The following is a 14,802-nucleotide window of genomic DNA, read 5'->3' as shown; positions in this document are numbered from 1 at the left end:
GTATTTTATTAGATCATGATCCATCAACATTATTGCACCTAAAAACAGAGTTTAAAACACATCTGTTTCCTTTACTTTTTAATTATTAATTTTTTAAAAGTTGTGACTAAATATTGCAACAGTAGTATAAAATCATGCTCTCTCTGAGGTCAAGATGACAGACGTTTCCTGGCTAATCAAACAGGTTGGGTTTCCAGTTATAGCATATCGATCATTTGGTAGTATACCTTGTTTAGTCCCGTTTCCTACAGACATGGTGTCTTAAACAACAAACAAATCAGATTTCATAAGAAAAAGGAAGATATTGTCATGGAAACCACAGCGATGTTCTTTGGTAAGGAAATGTGTCTAATGAATCACAGTAAGACAAGTACACAGACAAGGTAGTCCATTGAGCAGTTATAAAGTCCTAATAGGAGGTATAAGGTGCAGTTGTGAACGATTCCTGATGCTGCTTTTTGGAAAATGACATTTAATATGCAGCAGGTTTCATTTTCCACATGCTGCTTCATTTTCTCAGAGCATCACCTAAGATCACTGCGTGGCGCATCTGCCTCCGGTGTGCCCCAGGCTTTAGAAGATTGATGGAAAGAAGCAGTTGCATCATTACTGATGTCTTTCTTCCTTGGTACTGTGTTAACACACACCTGTATGCTCCAGACCAGCACACATTTATAGAGGTGGTCACACTGACAATGACAAGTTAATCAATACACTTGATCAGCAGGTCCTGGCTGATACTTTACATCCCAAATTCAAAAGAAGAAGAATGGGTGATCTTAGATTTCCACACATAGCTTTGCAATTATTGACATAATGGGATTTCTTTTAAAATTAGATTTAGATGGTTAGATTTCTATATTCTCAGACTAAGAACCAGATTATTTAATTATGCCCTGATACATAAAACCTTAGATGTTATATAAGATTTGACATCGAAGGTGAAAAGACATTTCCCCCCATAGATTTTCTTTAATTTTAAACTTGATGCAAAAAAAGCTATCACCCATACTTGCTGACTCCAAACTATTTCTCGCAGTTGAATCAGCTTTTGTGCAGGTTTCTGATAAATGAGCCGTAATCATCATGCCCATCATGTGGATCTCCATAATGGCCGGCAGCACAGTGATCAGTCTCTTTCTGCCAGGTGGGTGGAAGCATCTGCTCAGCAGAAGTTTGACAACAGAGACGAAGACTACCAAAGTCATGGAAATAGTGTTCAAACTTGGAGAAATGTAAAAATTTTGCAGTAGTTGGTGTAAAATAAATATATTATATATGAACTTTCATGTAAAATTTAAATAAAAATTTTAACTTGTATTCTAATACTGTACCTGATGGCAGACAGATTACAGATTAAATACATAAACATAAACCCAAATTCCTGCTCTTGGCTCATGTTATTTTATATTATTAACTAATTTTTCAGACAGAGCTTCATTTGGGTCAGGGCGGCCTGTGGCTGAGACTATACACAAGATTTTCACACCAGCAGAAACTATTTCATGCTTCTCTGTTCAGAACACTTACACTTAGCATTTATTTTTCTGTGCAATGTAATTTGTGTGTTTTTGATCACTCTGATCAGTTTTCCATGGTTCTGTTATATTTCAGAAAGGACAGTTTTGTATGAACTGGTAATTCCTTTCTTTCAATTTATTTGATCAATGAATACACATCAGGTATACACAGTTTACGTTTTCCAAGTCAAAGAAATGAACGATTTCTAGGCTGGAACATGTTGTGGGCGTTCGTGGTGGCTGACAGAACCTTCAGTGTCTCATTTGGGGATTTTACTTACTCTAATGCTTATTCTCTTGTGTGGTACCCCAGGGTTTTGTGTTGGGCACACTGTTGTGTTCTTTGTATCTATACCTCTAGGTTCGATTTTTAACAAACATGGGTGTCATTTTCACTGCTGCGTCCCTTTTAAGAGGGGCTGCAATCACTTTGCAGTCTCTATCAGATTGTCTTGTCAAGGTCAGGCAATGGATGTCCTCTAACTTTTATTTATTTATTTATTTACTTGACAAAAAGACAGAGGTTGTCTACTAGCACTTTGGTCAGTTTTATACTGTTGCATGATGCTATACAAATAAAATTGGCTTTGGCTAAATAACCAAAAAGGTTTCCATTAACTTCTATGTTTAAAATTTCTCAAATGGCATTCTTCCCAGGAAGTATGTCACCTTATATTTCTTCATAATGTCATATATAGCATACAGTATAAACATACCATCCTAGGGAGGTTTCACAGAGCAGCGCTCTCTGTACATCCTTATTTTATCCTTTAACTCAACGGCATCAATGGCACCAAATCACTTAAGAAGTGGTGTAACCAACCACTGACCACCAGCTTGTTTTTAGTTCAGCATGAAAATAATACAACTGATTATGGAATTCAGCAGCATCTTCATTTCAAAGGAAACCATTAAACTACATATTTACCTGTCCTAGCAGAGGGATTTTATGGCATAAAGACAAGTGAATAAATGCTAGAAAGACAAAAAATAAATAAAAGAATAAATTTAAAATATATATTTAAGTGTTGAAGCCACAGAGCGTGTACTCACAGCTGGAGAAGATGAGTGGACATGAGTGTTCATCCATCGGAAAGTTGTGTAGCTGCAGCTGGCATTCTGCATTTATAGTCAACCTGCATTAAGGGGAAAAGGTGTTCATCATGGTTTATATAAAAAAAAACATAATTAAAGACCCACTCTGATGATCTTTGTTAGCTGTTTTAAATAGTTCACAGTGGCTTTTAAAGCCACGCTGTTTTTAGCCTAAATCACAGAACCTGTGCTGTTGTCTAGTGCTTTGTTTCTACACACTTGCAGTAGCTCATTAAAAATTCACCTCTGGGCTGTGGCCTGAACTGTTGGCGAGGAGGGCAAGTCGACATGTTTTGATACCATGGTCTATTTGTTACATAGAATGAACAAACACATTTCCTGATGATGATCTCAATGGTCCGGATTGTTGCTTAGAAGTCATCCACCTGCTCTATCTGCCGCTCTGAGCTCCTCCTTCACTACACCTGTCTGATTCTCTCCTCCACCTGCTGCATGGCATACTATTGTGTCCTCTTTGGTCCAACTTTCTAAACTAATCTGAGGAAATCTGTTAGCTTTGTGTTTTGGAGTTGTGTGGTGGCTGTCTGTGTCCATCAGCAGAATCTTCCTGCATGGCGTGAAGCGAACTCATGGTTCCCACGGCTGTGTGACCTACTCGAAACCTGGTTTTGCCCTCTCCCCAGGATCAAGTCCCGGATCACACATGGTGCAGTTCTGTTCAGGGAAGGAGGTGTGACACGTGTGCTGTAGCACCCTGTTGTGACCTCTGCTTTGCATACACTCACTGGCCACTTTACTGGGTACACCTGGGTAGTACCGGGTTGAACCTTTGCCTTTAGGAGTGCCTTAAACCTGCTAATGCAAAACACATTACACTACATTTTATCATACAACACCTTAACAGCTGAAATAAGGTTAGGTTACCAAACAGCAGCTACAGCATGAAGCACTGGCGTTACTGTCCAGTAGATATGATCCCAGCAAACATTCAGACGCTTGATGACGGCTGAAACTACGTTAGTCTGAGATGTCCCGTCATGCTTGCAAAATAGGTCCAAAATGAAAGTTGAACTGAAGTCTTTTATGGCCACAAATTCCGCATCTTTTGGCGCGTCTCATTTGGACATTTAATAATTTAAATGTGGGTGTCTTATTACTGTATTGATGTATTACTGTAAAAAAATAATTAAACGATTGACGTCTGAGCCAAGGTCTCATATGCACCAGCCTGAATTCGAACCCATGGTGCTCTGCATCTAAGTCAGATGTCTCACTAGTTGAGCTATTTGTTTTCCACTTATTTCATTCTTGAAAAAAAACAACAACTAATAAACAATTGCGAGCCAATGCATGTTTTTTACTGTCCGTTTAAATGAATCCATTTTATCCAACAGAAAAATATTTTGGTGAAGTGTGAAAGCTAATTTCACCATCTCTCTTCTGAATATCACATCCTGCTACAGCATAGCTGTTGATCCGCCATCTTCTCTACTCCTCAGAGTCTGAGGGGGCAGAGCCGAGTGGAGTTTGTGGCGATACAGACCCAGTCAGTTTTAGGCTGCATTTTTTCATCTGCTACTGATTCACAGCAAAGTGAATGCAGAAATACTCAGAAATGCACTCTTGAGATTAAATTTCTTTAGCATAAGAAAAATGCCTCAGGAACATATGGAAAACAGAAAAAACACAATTTTCATTGGAGTGGGTCTTTAAATACATCACTGAATGTGCGGTATCAATATCCATGCAGACAAAACAAAGCATATTACAGGAACTGGAAATGCCAGATTATAAACTTAGTTTCCATCTTTTTGTCCACAGGCCGTTCCTCAGAATCTGCATGAATGCAGCCAAAAACAAGTTTGGGGGTTTATGTCATGAGGAAAAACCAACATCACATGGTACAAAGCTCCAAATAGTGGATTTTCCATGATATGGACAGCAGACTGCTGTAATTATCTGTTGCATGGCTGTTCAGGGAAAGCTGTCTGAGGTGTAAAGCAATTATGAAGCCAGTGTGTTTTTGACCTTCAATTAAAAGCTAGTTTAAGAATACCGGGATCATCTCTTTTCTCAGAGGGAAAAGAGGCCAAAGGAAGCATTGAGGGTGCCACGACCTCTGTATGAAAGAGGGCTGCAATCATCCATCAAACGAGAGGCTTCAGAATGAGCCAAGACAACATAAAAGATGTTCCACATTTAGTTAAAATGAGTTAGGAGAAAAAACTTAACAAAAATGTTCTGCTGGTGAGTGGACACAACAGAGGTAAAAGATTGAAAACACGAATAAGTAGGAACATATTTGCAAAAAAGAAAAAAGGCAAACCCAGTATGATCTTTTTACCTCATTAAAGTAAACCATTGGGGCAATTCTGAGTCTGAGGGACAGTCTTAGATATCACAAAATGTCATCTCTGTTTACTCCAGACATAATTAATTCCAAATGACATTTTATTATTCCCCCTTTTTTCCTTGATTCTGTCATCAGCGGATATTACTGAACCAAGTTTGGCTGTCTTTTAATAGTCAACAGAGTTTCTCCAGCATCTGGTGTGGCCAATAAAGGGGCACTTTACAGTTTTGGCTTTCTTTTAGCACCCCCTAGTGTCTGTTTTATTTCCCGCCGTAAAAACGAAACGGAAACTCTCTTTCTTGCAGCGCACTCGTGTTTTTACCACCTTAGTCTAACTGCTGAAACGTTTCCTCAGCCTTACTAAGGGTCTACGGGAGCGATTCATCACTAAAGCTAACACACCAGCTGTGTTCACGTCTAAAACATGCAGGAATCACGTACGAGCTCTCACAATTCAGAAAACTCCTGCTGTTGACTCTTGTTTGACTCCTATTGTGGTCAGATGTTCTTTTTATTTATTTTTTCTACATCAGATAAATGTTTTGTCTCTTCTGAGGCTCCACCATGAGAAATATGTTACAATCAACACTAACCAGGTACAGCTCATCTGTTCTGAGGCGTACACATGGATGGCCATACAGCTTGACTTTGTGAGACTTCAGGGCAGCGGTCCGGGGATGCTGAAGTTGCAAACGGGCCTGCTAACACGAAGCGGAGGGTGCTGAGAGACTTTTCAGTCACCCTCTAAAAGAGTCATTTTAGCTCTTACTGACTCGTGAAAATCATAAAAAAAATCTAAATACGTTGTATAGTATGCTTTTAGCATAGCCAATGAGAAGCAGCTGCCTGTATTAAAAACAAATACAGGCTTGGTGTGACGTAAGGCCATACATGCAGCTCAGTCTTTTAGAGACAATGAAAAGAGGTTGATGATTATAAAAACGGATTACAAATAAAATCCCCTTTAAGATTTGAAATTATTTGCACATAAAGACCTCATTAAAATGACTGACAACACTCCAGTGATTGTTATTATGGAAGGAGCCATTTATTTTTTTGGAGTGCTACGATTACAAAGGACGCTGCAGGACTCGAGGGAGATTGCCTGAGTAAATTGATCCAACATTCAAGAGTCCAATTCACCCTAATGAATGCTGTTGACAAAGGATAATTACATTAGAATTGCTCTTTTCAACAATGGTTTAGTCACAAGTGGTTCTGGGTACATTTTAGCAAATTAGTTAATGAAGATTGAGCTTCTTACCTGATAACTGAATGAAACATAACATGATAACCGAGAACTAGGAAACTGACATAAAAAGTCGAGCTGAGAACACGCAACTTACAGGATACGTAATAACGTAGAAAATCAGATTTTAATTCAAATTCCACATTTTCATAGAGATGGAAAAATAATACAAATAGCCTGGATCATAAAAATTAAAGTTTTAAATCCTGCATGAAAAAACTGTTCGGACATTTTTCAGTTTTCTGTCATTATTTGCGTTAAGAAAATGTGTAGATAATTTCATTACAATCTTATTAATTCTATTAACATTTTAAGTTTCATCATTGATATGTAAGGTCTGGTGTGGAGCTACGTGGCAGCAGTAAAAGCCTGTTTAAGACGACTTCACAAACAGAACATTAGACCCAAATGGAATGTTCCAGCATTCAAGTAAGTTACTCATAAAGGTGAAGTATTTCAGCAATAATCTTATCTTCATACCTCCTTTATACTTTTACTGTAGAAGACGCAAAGGTATGTTTATCTTGTTTGCAGCTGCCATATGTGTGTGTTAAACGAAAAGACAAAAGGAAGTTTGTCCCAGCCAAGAGAGAAAGAAGGGGATATGGGAAACATGCGCATCAACTGATTAGCACATGATAAACACATGGTTGGTTGTAACCTATAAATCCTGTTGTGGGTTGTCTTTGAGTGTTTGTAGAAACGTGACTGTGCTATTCCATGGGAACTGCCCCCTCGGATTATACTTTTATAGCCCCGCCCACCTACTTTCATTATTTTGTTGGTCAGGGGACAATGAGCCGACCGGCAGGGGAGGAGATTTGGGCTTCACAGACAGTGCTCAGCATAAATGAGTACACCCTTTTGAAAAAGTACAAATGTAATCAGTAGCTCAATGAACAAAATAACTATTTCCAGATTTTTCCACAAAGCTGGGTTTAACTGAACACCTGTTTACCTCCAGGGAGCCTAAGTCACACCCATCTACTTCCGCAGGAAAAAGTGAATGCAAGTCAATGGGGCTAAAGGAGGAGTTTTCTACTTCCGCTTGTTTTGTGCCATGGATTTCACATATGATGTCCGTGAATTTTAATGAAGCACTTTGATACCAAGAATGCACTTATTTTCGGGGTGGGGGGAGACGATATTTCAGGTTTTGTGTGAAAATATGTCCAGGACTACAAATGCGCAGAACGAAAGTGATGTCATCGAACCAGACACGGAGAAAACAGAGGAAAAAGGGCTATAATTTCAGCAAACTTCCCACAGGAGCAAAGAACCACCATAAATCTGGCCATTGGTAAGTAGCAGCTACGCTAGGGAAGAGGAGACTATGTGGTGACGTCACATATGCGATGTGCCGATGTCTAATTTGTAGTCATGCTAATTACAAATTTTTACAAGCCGATAAATGCCAAAGTATGTGACTGGTGTGGTCAAAACACCCATCATTACTTTTCATCTAAGCAGCAGTACAACATACGTGCGATCCAGGGCGTAAGGCAAAGCGGATTAGAAAATAGCGTTTTAGCTCCTTTGACTTGGATTCGTTTTTTTGTTCTTCCGAGGACCCATGAGCCAATCGGAAAGGGAGTTGACTTAGGTTCCCTATAATGTGAAACTAAGATTAATAATATAACTTAGATCACAAAAGCTTCAGTTTTACTAAAATTGGTTGAAGCAAAACTGAATACACCCCGCAACAAAAAACTACAAAGTACTACATCTAGTATTTTGTATGACCACTGTGATATTCAAGGACAGCACAAAGTCTTCTAGGCATGGAATGGACAAGTTGGAGACATATTGCAACAATTGCCTTTTTCCATTCTTTAAGAATAACCTCTTTTAGAGTCTGGATGTTGGATGGAGTCTTCTTCCGGCTCTTGGAGAGTACAGACTCTTTTTTCTCCTCTCCCTCCCGGCTCTTCCCAAGGCTCTCGTGTACTGTCTGCCTGTGCAGTGCGCTTCTCTGCATTTTTTCTGGAAACTTGAAATTATTAAACATGGATCTGGTCAGTTGGTCTCTCAACGCGATTGACAAAATCTTTTCAACGATGTGAATGGGAGAAGGGGCTCCTGGATGCCCCTCTGGGACAGAGCCAGCTGGGTATATCATGGACTCCTGGAAACAGTGGAACTTGATCTGCCTGTCTCAACTGTCTGTAGAGGATTCTGAAGATGTTAGGATATTTGTCGTTTTGGTGTCGGGATTCCTGCTGTTTGGCCTGAGCGGTTACCTGGCGTACCGGAAAATTAATGAGCTTTCGAGGAATATTGGCATAATTCCAGAGCTCAGGGATGGAAATCATCGTGCTGTAAACTCACAGACTCATATAATTGTCGAGATGAGTCGTACGCTTGCAACTTTGGCTGAGATTCAGGCTCTGGCACAGAAGGTGGATTTGATCAAGGAGAGAGTTGACGGATCAGCACGGATTGGAATAGTTTGATAATGCCATTATTGGACCTGGAGGGGTTGAAGACCGACAGAACTCAAGGCAGAGAAGGCAGAGAGGAAATTATCTCTGCCTGCACCCAAAACAATTCTTGCTATCTGAATCTGGTGCCCTTGGAGCCTGTGAGGCTGAAGTGAAAACTCCCCTCAGAAGAAATGTGGAATGCTGCTGTCGCTATGGAAACTCTTTCTCCCTATCCCAGCCTGGGCGGGACTGTGACCGGTGAAGGCCGTGGAACCGTATCTAGGAGTCAATGTGCTCTCCAACCCATTATCTCCCTCCTGTCCAAACAGAGGTGATGAGCGTTGCTCTTGCGGCTGCACGATCTGAAGTGAGGAGAGCCCCAACCCTACCTCCCCACCTAGTGGACACGTATGTTGTGTATCGTCTGAAGTCTGTGTGCATATCTGTCTGAGGTGTTCTTTTGCATAGCAAAGCTGTCCTCTCTGTCGGGGGTAACTGAAGAGCCTTTTTCCCCCTCCCCCTGACTCTATACTCAAATAAACCCTCTTGATCTATAACGGTAGTACGACTCGTGTTGCGAATGAGCACAGTCACCAATTCTTGTCATGTGTCTATGTCTGTATGTCTGATCATGGAATTGCCTGTACTGAAACAATTGAATTTCACTCTGGGATTAATAAAGCATTTTTTAATTGAATTGAATGCTCAACCTGCTGCTTCAGAATTCCCCACAGGTGATTGGTTGGGTTCAGATCAGGAGACATACTTGGGCATTCAATCACCTACTTTTACCCAGATTTTCTTCAGAAATGCAACAGTAGCTTTAGATGTGTGTTTTGGATCATTGTCGTGTTGGAAAAGTGCTCGACGACCAAGTGCTTGAGTGATAACATATTCTCCTTCAGTATACAGCATTACATTGTTGAGTTCATACTATCAATGAAATGTAGCTTCCCAACACCAGCAGCACTCATGCAGCCCACATAAGTACACCGTCACCACCATGCTTGACTGTAGGCACCTTGCATTTCTCTTAGAAATCCTCATTTTTACAACACCATACAGTTTTGAAACTATTATGGTAAACGGTCTGTGTATGTATCACACCTTCTTAGGGTTCTACAACCAACCCCCGAGGGCACTTCATAACACAATCAATCATTCACCCACATATTCACACGATGGTGGTGAGCAACAATGAAGCCACAGCTGCCCTGGGGCACACTGACAAAGGTGAAGCCTGCTGAACACTGGTGCCACCGGTCCCTCTGAACACCACCAGCAGGCAAAACAGGTTAAGTGTCTTGCCCAAGGACACAACAGCAGCATTCTCTGGTTGGAGCCGGGATTGAACCTGCAACCTTCCAATTACTGGACAGCTCATGCTACTTCCTGAGCTACTGCTGTCCCAGAATGAAAATACTGTTGTCCCATTAATTCCAAAAACAGTGATCTTTGTCTCATCACTCCAGAGCCAGGAGTCCCAGTAGTCTTCAGCATGGGTCCTAGCAAATCCTAGGCACGCCTTTTTGTGCATGGGCTTTAGGAGAGAGTTCCTTCATGTACGATACCCATGCATGCCATTCCTCTACAGCGTGCGCCGTATGGTGTCATGGGAAACTCACTCCAGTTTGGTTTTCTTTGGCTTGAATAGATTTGTTAGGAAATCCACATTTTTGTGTGTGCAAATGAACAAATCTTGTTTGCAATCAAGTATGGTATGGTAGTATGGTATCTCATAAAAAGGAAACTAAAGGTTTTGTGACAAATGTAGTGGGGTGTACTCATTTATGCTGAGCGCTGTATATATTTTAGATTTTTTGTAATATTTAAATTTTTTTCTCCCTTCAAGTCAGGAAGAGCAGTACCCTAGCACCTCCTATGGAAAGGCCACCACTGCAGAAATGCACCTGTGGCTATGAGCTCCCTGAAGCTGAGAACAAATATTCCCCCAAAAATGATTATATTTTATTTTTCCCATCTACAAAAAAATACTGTCACTGGTTGTGTATACATTTAATGTAATATTCAGATTGTTGACCCTGTTTTGCATAAACCATGATTTACGTGTATTGGAGGATAAATAGAAGGTATATGAATATCATTCACTTCTACTTTATGGAGAACAGTCCTAGTATCCACATTCTGAAACATCTTTACCTTAAGGTGTAAAGTATCTTCCCATCATTCCATATCCTGAGCAGCTGGTTGGGCATTGTGATCCAATGGGAATCTGCTGTCTTTGAGTTTCTGAAGATGGTGTCAGGTAGCCATATAAGTCCTACCATGTTGCTGTTTAAAGTCAGTATTTTCATTGTGCTGTTATATCTGAGGCGGCTGTCTGTCCACGTCTGGGCAAAGATGATGTCAATCTGGTACTCCTAGAAGGAGAAGCAAATGGAGAAATACTTGTTAGTGGGTTTTCTATACAATGTACATAGTTACTCATCATTTTAATAAGGAAAGGAAAAAAAATCACAAATACTTTGTAACAATAAAGAAGCAAAATGATAATTTTCTGCTATTTTAATGGTTTTTAATTCATTTTAAAAGATTGAATATTAAGTTAGTGTGCCAGAGAACCATCTGACTGTGCCATCTTTGATTCATCACTTTCATTCACTAAAACATTGTTGCTCACGCATGTCTCCTCCTCTCTGCTCAGTGCAGCTTCTCTTGACCAACAGCTCCTTTAAACCCCTATAATTTTAAATTTGTTTAAAAGAGTGGTAAAGTGTATATAAATATCATAAAATGCAAAATAACATCCATCCATTTTCTGTACCCGCTTATCAGTGCAGGGTCGTGAGGGGTCGGTGCCTATCTCCCGTGGCCTTCGGGAATGCAGGCGGCTTACGTCCTGGACAGGTTGCCAGTTCATCGCAGTGCAACACAGAGACACACAGTACAAACAACCATGCACACACACGTGAGGACAATTTAAAGATACCAGTAGTTGCAGTAGTCTAGAATTATAACATTTAACCACTAAAAACCACGAATAAAAAAGGAAAAAAAGTGGGTTCCAACACTATGCAGCATACTGCAAGAGACATGGACATAGTATGTAAATCTGGTATTGAATAATTGGTGTTATTGTGTACCAGGATAAGGCCAGTACAGCTTAAACTGAGGAGTTATACACTCTTACTGCAGAGGGGATGAATGCTTTACGGTAGCGTTCTGTTTTACATCTGGGATGTCCCAGACTGCCTCTGAAGGAGCTGTCCGTGGTCTCCACAGTGGAATGCAGTGGGTGGGAGGTAGCCTAGTGAACAAGACCAAATTCTTGCTTTGCAAAGTTTGGTCTAGGCATGCTCCATTGGAACCTCTGCAGCTCCTACCAGGACTCTGGCTAGCCAATCACAGCTCTCTAGAGGGGTTTCAAACACATAAAGAGCTGTGATTGGTCCATAATGCTGGGCCAATCATAGTGCTCCTTAGTGAACAAATCACAGCGCTTTATCCGTTTTGTGGGCCAATCAGGGCACTCTATATGCCTGGTGGGTGGGATGATGCAACAGAGTGAAACAAGAGTATGTCACATTCATTGTCCAGTGGAATGCGGAGATCATTTGAAAGACAACGGTAGAACCCGCCCCACAACCGAGAGCCGTCAATGGAGCGTGGCCAGACTAAATAATACATTTATTTAGTCTGGCTTGCCAGGCTAGGTGGGAGGGGCTTTTTAAGATGGCGGTCATCTTCCCCAGCATCCTCCTTTCATAGGTCTCCTCCACTGAATCCAGTGGGCAACTCAGAACCGAGCTACCTTTGTTAACTAGCTTCCTGTCTCGGTCTGAGCTGCCTGCACGCCAACAGACCACAGCAGAGTGGATAAGGGAGCCAACTACAGAGTGATAAAAGGATTTTGCAGCTGGGAATTAATTCCAAAGGACCTCAGCCTCTTCGGGAGATGGAGGAGCTTTGGCCCTTCTTATAGAGAGCATCTGTGTTGTTGGACCAGTTTAGTTTACTGATGAGGTGAACACCCAGGTACTTAAAGGTATCCACCATTCAATGTCTGCTCCCTGGATGTTTACTGGTGAGAGAGGAGGAGTGTTTCTCTGGAAGTCGGTCACCATTTCCTTATTCTTAGTAGTGTTCAAGCAAAGGTGGTTACGCTCACACCAGTCCACAAAGTCCATGATGACTGACCTGTACTCCTGGTCATTCCCCTCAGACACACAGACGACAATGGCCGAGTCGTCAGAGAACTTCTGGAGGTGACAGCTGCTGGTGTTGTAGGTGAGGTCTGAGGTGTAGAAGGTGAATAGAAACAGTGAGAGCACCGTACCCTGTGGAGCTCCAGTACTGCACACAACCACCTCAGATGTACAGTTGTGCTGCCTCACGTACTGTGGCCTGTTGGTGAGGTAGTTGATTGTCCATGCAGTTGGATATTGGTCCACTCCTGCACCCCTCACATCCTCTGCTGCAGGAGACACGGCTGGATGCTGTTGAAGGCACTTGAGAAGTCGAAGGACATGATTCTCACAGTGCTCTTTTGCATCTCCAGGTTAGAGCGAGAGCCCGGTGCTGCAGGTAGATGAGTGCATACTCCACCCCCATGTTTGGTTTATATGCAAATTTCAGTTGGTCTATTTCTAGGGTCACCACTGAACGTAGATGGGTGAGGATGAGTCTCTCCATAGTCTTCATCAGATGGGAGGTCAAGGCGACAGGCCTGTAGTGGTCTGCTTCCCTGGGATGTGATATTTTGGGAACTGGAACCACACAGGAGGTCTTCCACTGAATGGGGACCTGCTCCAGCTGAAGGTTCAGGTTGAACATATGTGTGACCAAAGCTGGTCAGCACAGTCTTTGAGCAGTGTGGGGCTGACGCCGTCAGGACCTGCTGCTTTTCTGCTCTTAAGCCGCCTAAGTTCTCTCCTCACCTAGTCCGATGTAACTGAAAGGGGGGAGTAAGGGAGAGTGTGGTGCTGAGGGGCATGGGCGTCACACCCGTGGGGGATTCAACACCCACACTTTTCCAGCTGTTTTGCTCACCTCCACACCAGTCTGGTTTCTTTATGTCGCACTCACTCTGTTTGCCTCATCTCCTTCTTCACCTATCGCTTCTGACAGCCGATGTCGGTTTTCCAGGAGAGCAGGAGAGGGAGGGACGGAAGAGCTCGACTGAACTCATAATTTTACATCTTGACATTAGCTGTACAAAGTCTGAGTTTGATAAAGTGAAGAACAACAATTTGCAGAGGTTTACTGGCGCGGCGCCAGGTTTTCATTTTTGGGTGGGCCACGGTAATTCTGGACGAACCTTAATAAGCAGTGACTTAGTGAAGCAGGCAGGTCGCGCTAGAAAATTTAGTTTAAAAAGACGTCATAAATGTTTTCCCCCGTCATTTTTATTTCTAAAATATGAAGTAAAAACTCCCAATTTAATTTTCATTCATTTGTCATTAATATGTAGTCTACACCCGTGCGTTAAGTGGACCATCTTCCAGTAAAACAAAGCATCCAGCCCACCTCTCCAAATGTGTAAAAATGTGCATCAGCCGCTAGTTAGGCGCGCCGCGCGCACCGTCAGCTACATCAGCCCAGACAAGAGCAGAGCAACTAGAGAAAGAATAGAGGATAATTGTGTCTGGATGTGGATGGAGATTACATTTTACAGCAGCCTGATCATCATTTAAATACGTAAACCATCATCTGTCTTCTAGTCCATGCTATCAGCATTATTTTAATTGGTGTGTGTGTGTGTGTGTGTGTGTGTGTGTGTGTGTGTGTGTGTGTGTGTGTGTGTGTGTGTGTGTGTGTGTGTGTGTGTGTGTGTGTGTGTGTGTTTTCCACATCAAACACTGGTCTAACCAACCAGACCAGCGTGTCCAGTAACACATTAATGTTACAACTAAACAGTTCCACTTCATGTAGGCTAGGAACATTTCACCTGCCGTGGCCCGACCGCTTCTGCTCCACATAAACTTTGTGCGTGATCAAAAGTCTCTACAGGTGCTTTCTGAGCTGAAGAGCTATTCTGCCTCAGACTGGATGCGTCATGCGTCTCCATATTAGAGACGGGAACGAGCGCTGTTCAGCCAAAGTTTCATAATCAGAGAACATTTTTCCAAGTGACACGTCCCTCAGAGAGACCGGGTTTCCAGACCGCTTCAGTGGGAGGAAATCTTACCACATCGCTGTGGTTCTGCGCTGCGAACCCCTCTACAGATCTTCAGCCCACTG

General features: G+C 41.9%; 1 protein-coding gene across 11 annotated transcripts in view; it reads right to left on the bottom strand.

Moving 5' to 3' along the window:
* Positions 1-14,802, bottom strand: part of LOC107373833 (gamma-aminobutyric acid receptor subunit gamma-3) — a 95,161-nt gene that overhangs the window by 32,178 nt on the left and 48,181 nt on the right. For all 11 annotated transcript variants that reach the window (XR_011516956.1, XR_011516957.1, XR_011516958.1 and 8 more), the window contains 2 exons: positions 10,762-10,982; positions 2,574-2,656 (listed from right to left, as the gene is read on the bottom strand). Coding sequence is in view for 7 of the 11 variants with exons in the window: in XM_054734177.2 (XP_054590152.2) it covers positions 2,574-2,656; positions 10,762-10,982 (304 nt within the window). In the remaining 4 variants the exon portion in view is untranslated. The remainder of the gene's footprint in view (positions 1-2,573; positions 2,657-10,761; positions 10,983-14,802) is intronic.

Source organism: Nothobranchius furzeri, chromosome 16, assembly GCF_043380555.1.
Source record: "Nothobranchius furzeri strain GRZ-AD chromosome 16, NfurGRZ-RIMD1, whole genome shotgun sequence".
In the NCBI taxonomy this organism is placed as follows: domain Eukaryota; kingdom Metazoa; phylum Chordata; class Actinopteri; order Cyprinodontiformes; family Nothobranchiidae; genus Nothobranchius; species Nothobranchius furzeri.
This window is presented reverse-complemented; position numbering and strand designations above follow the sequence as displayed.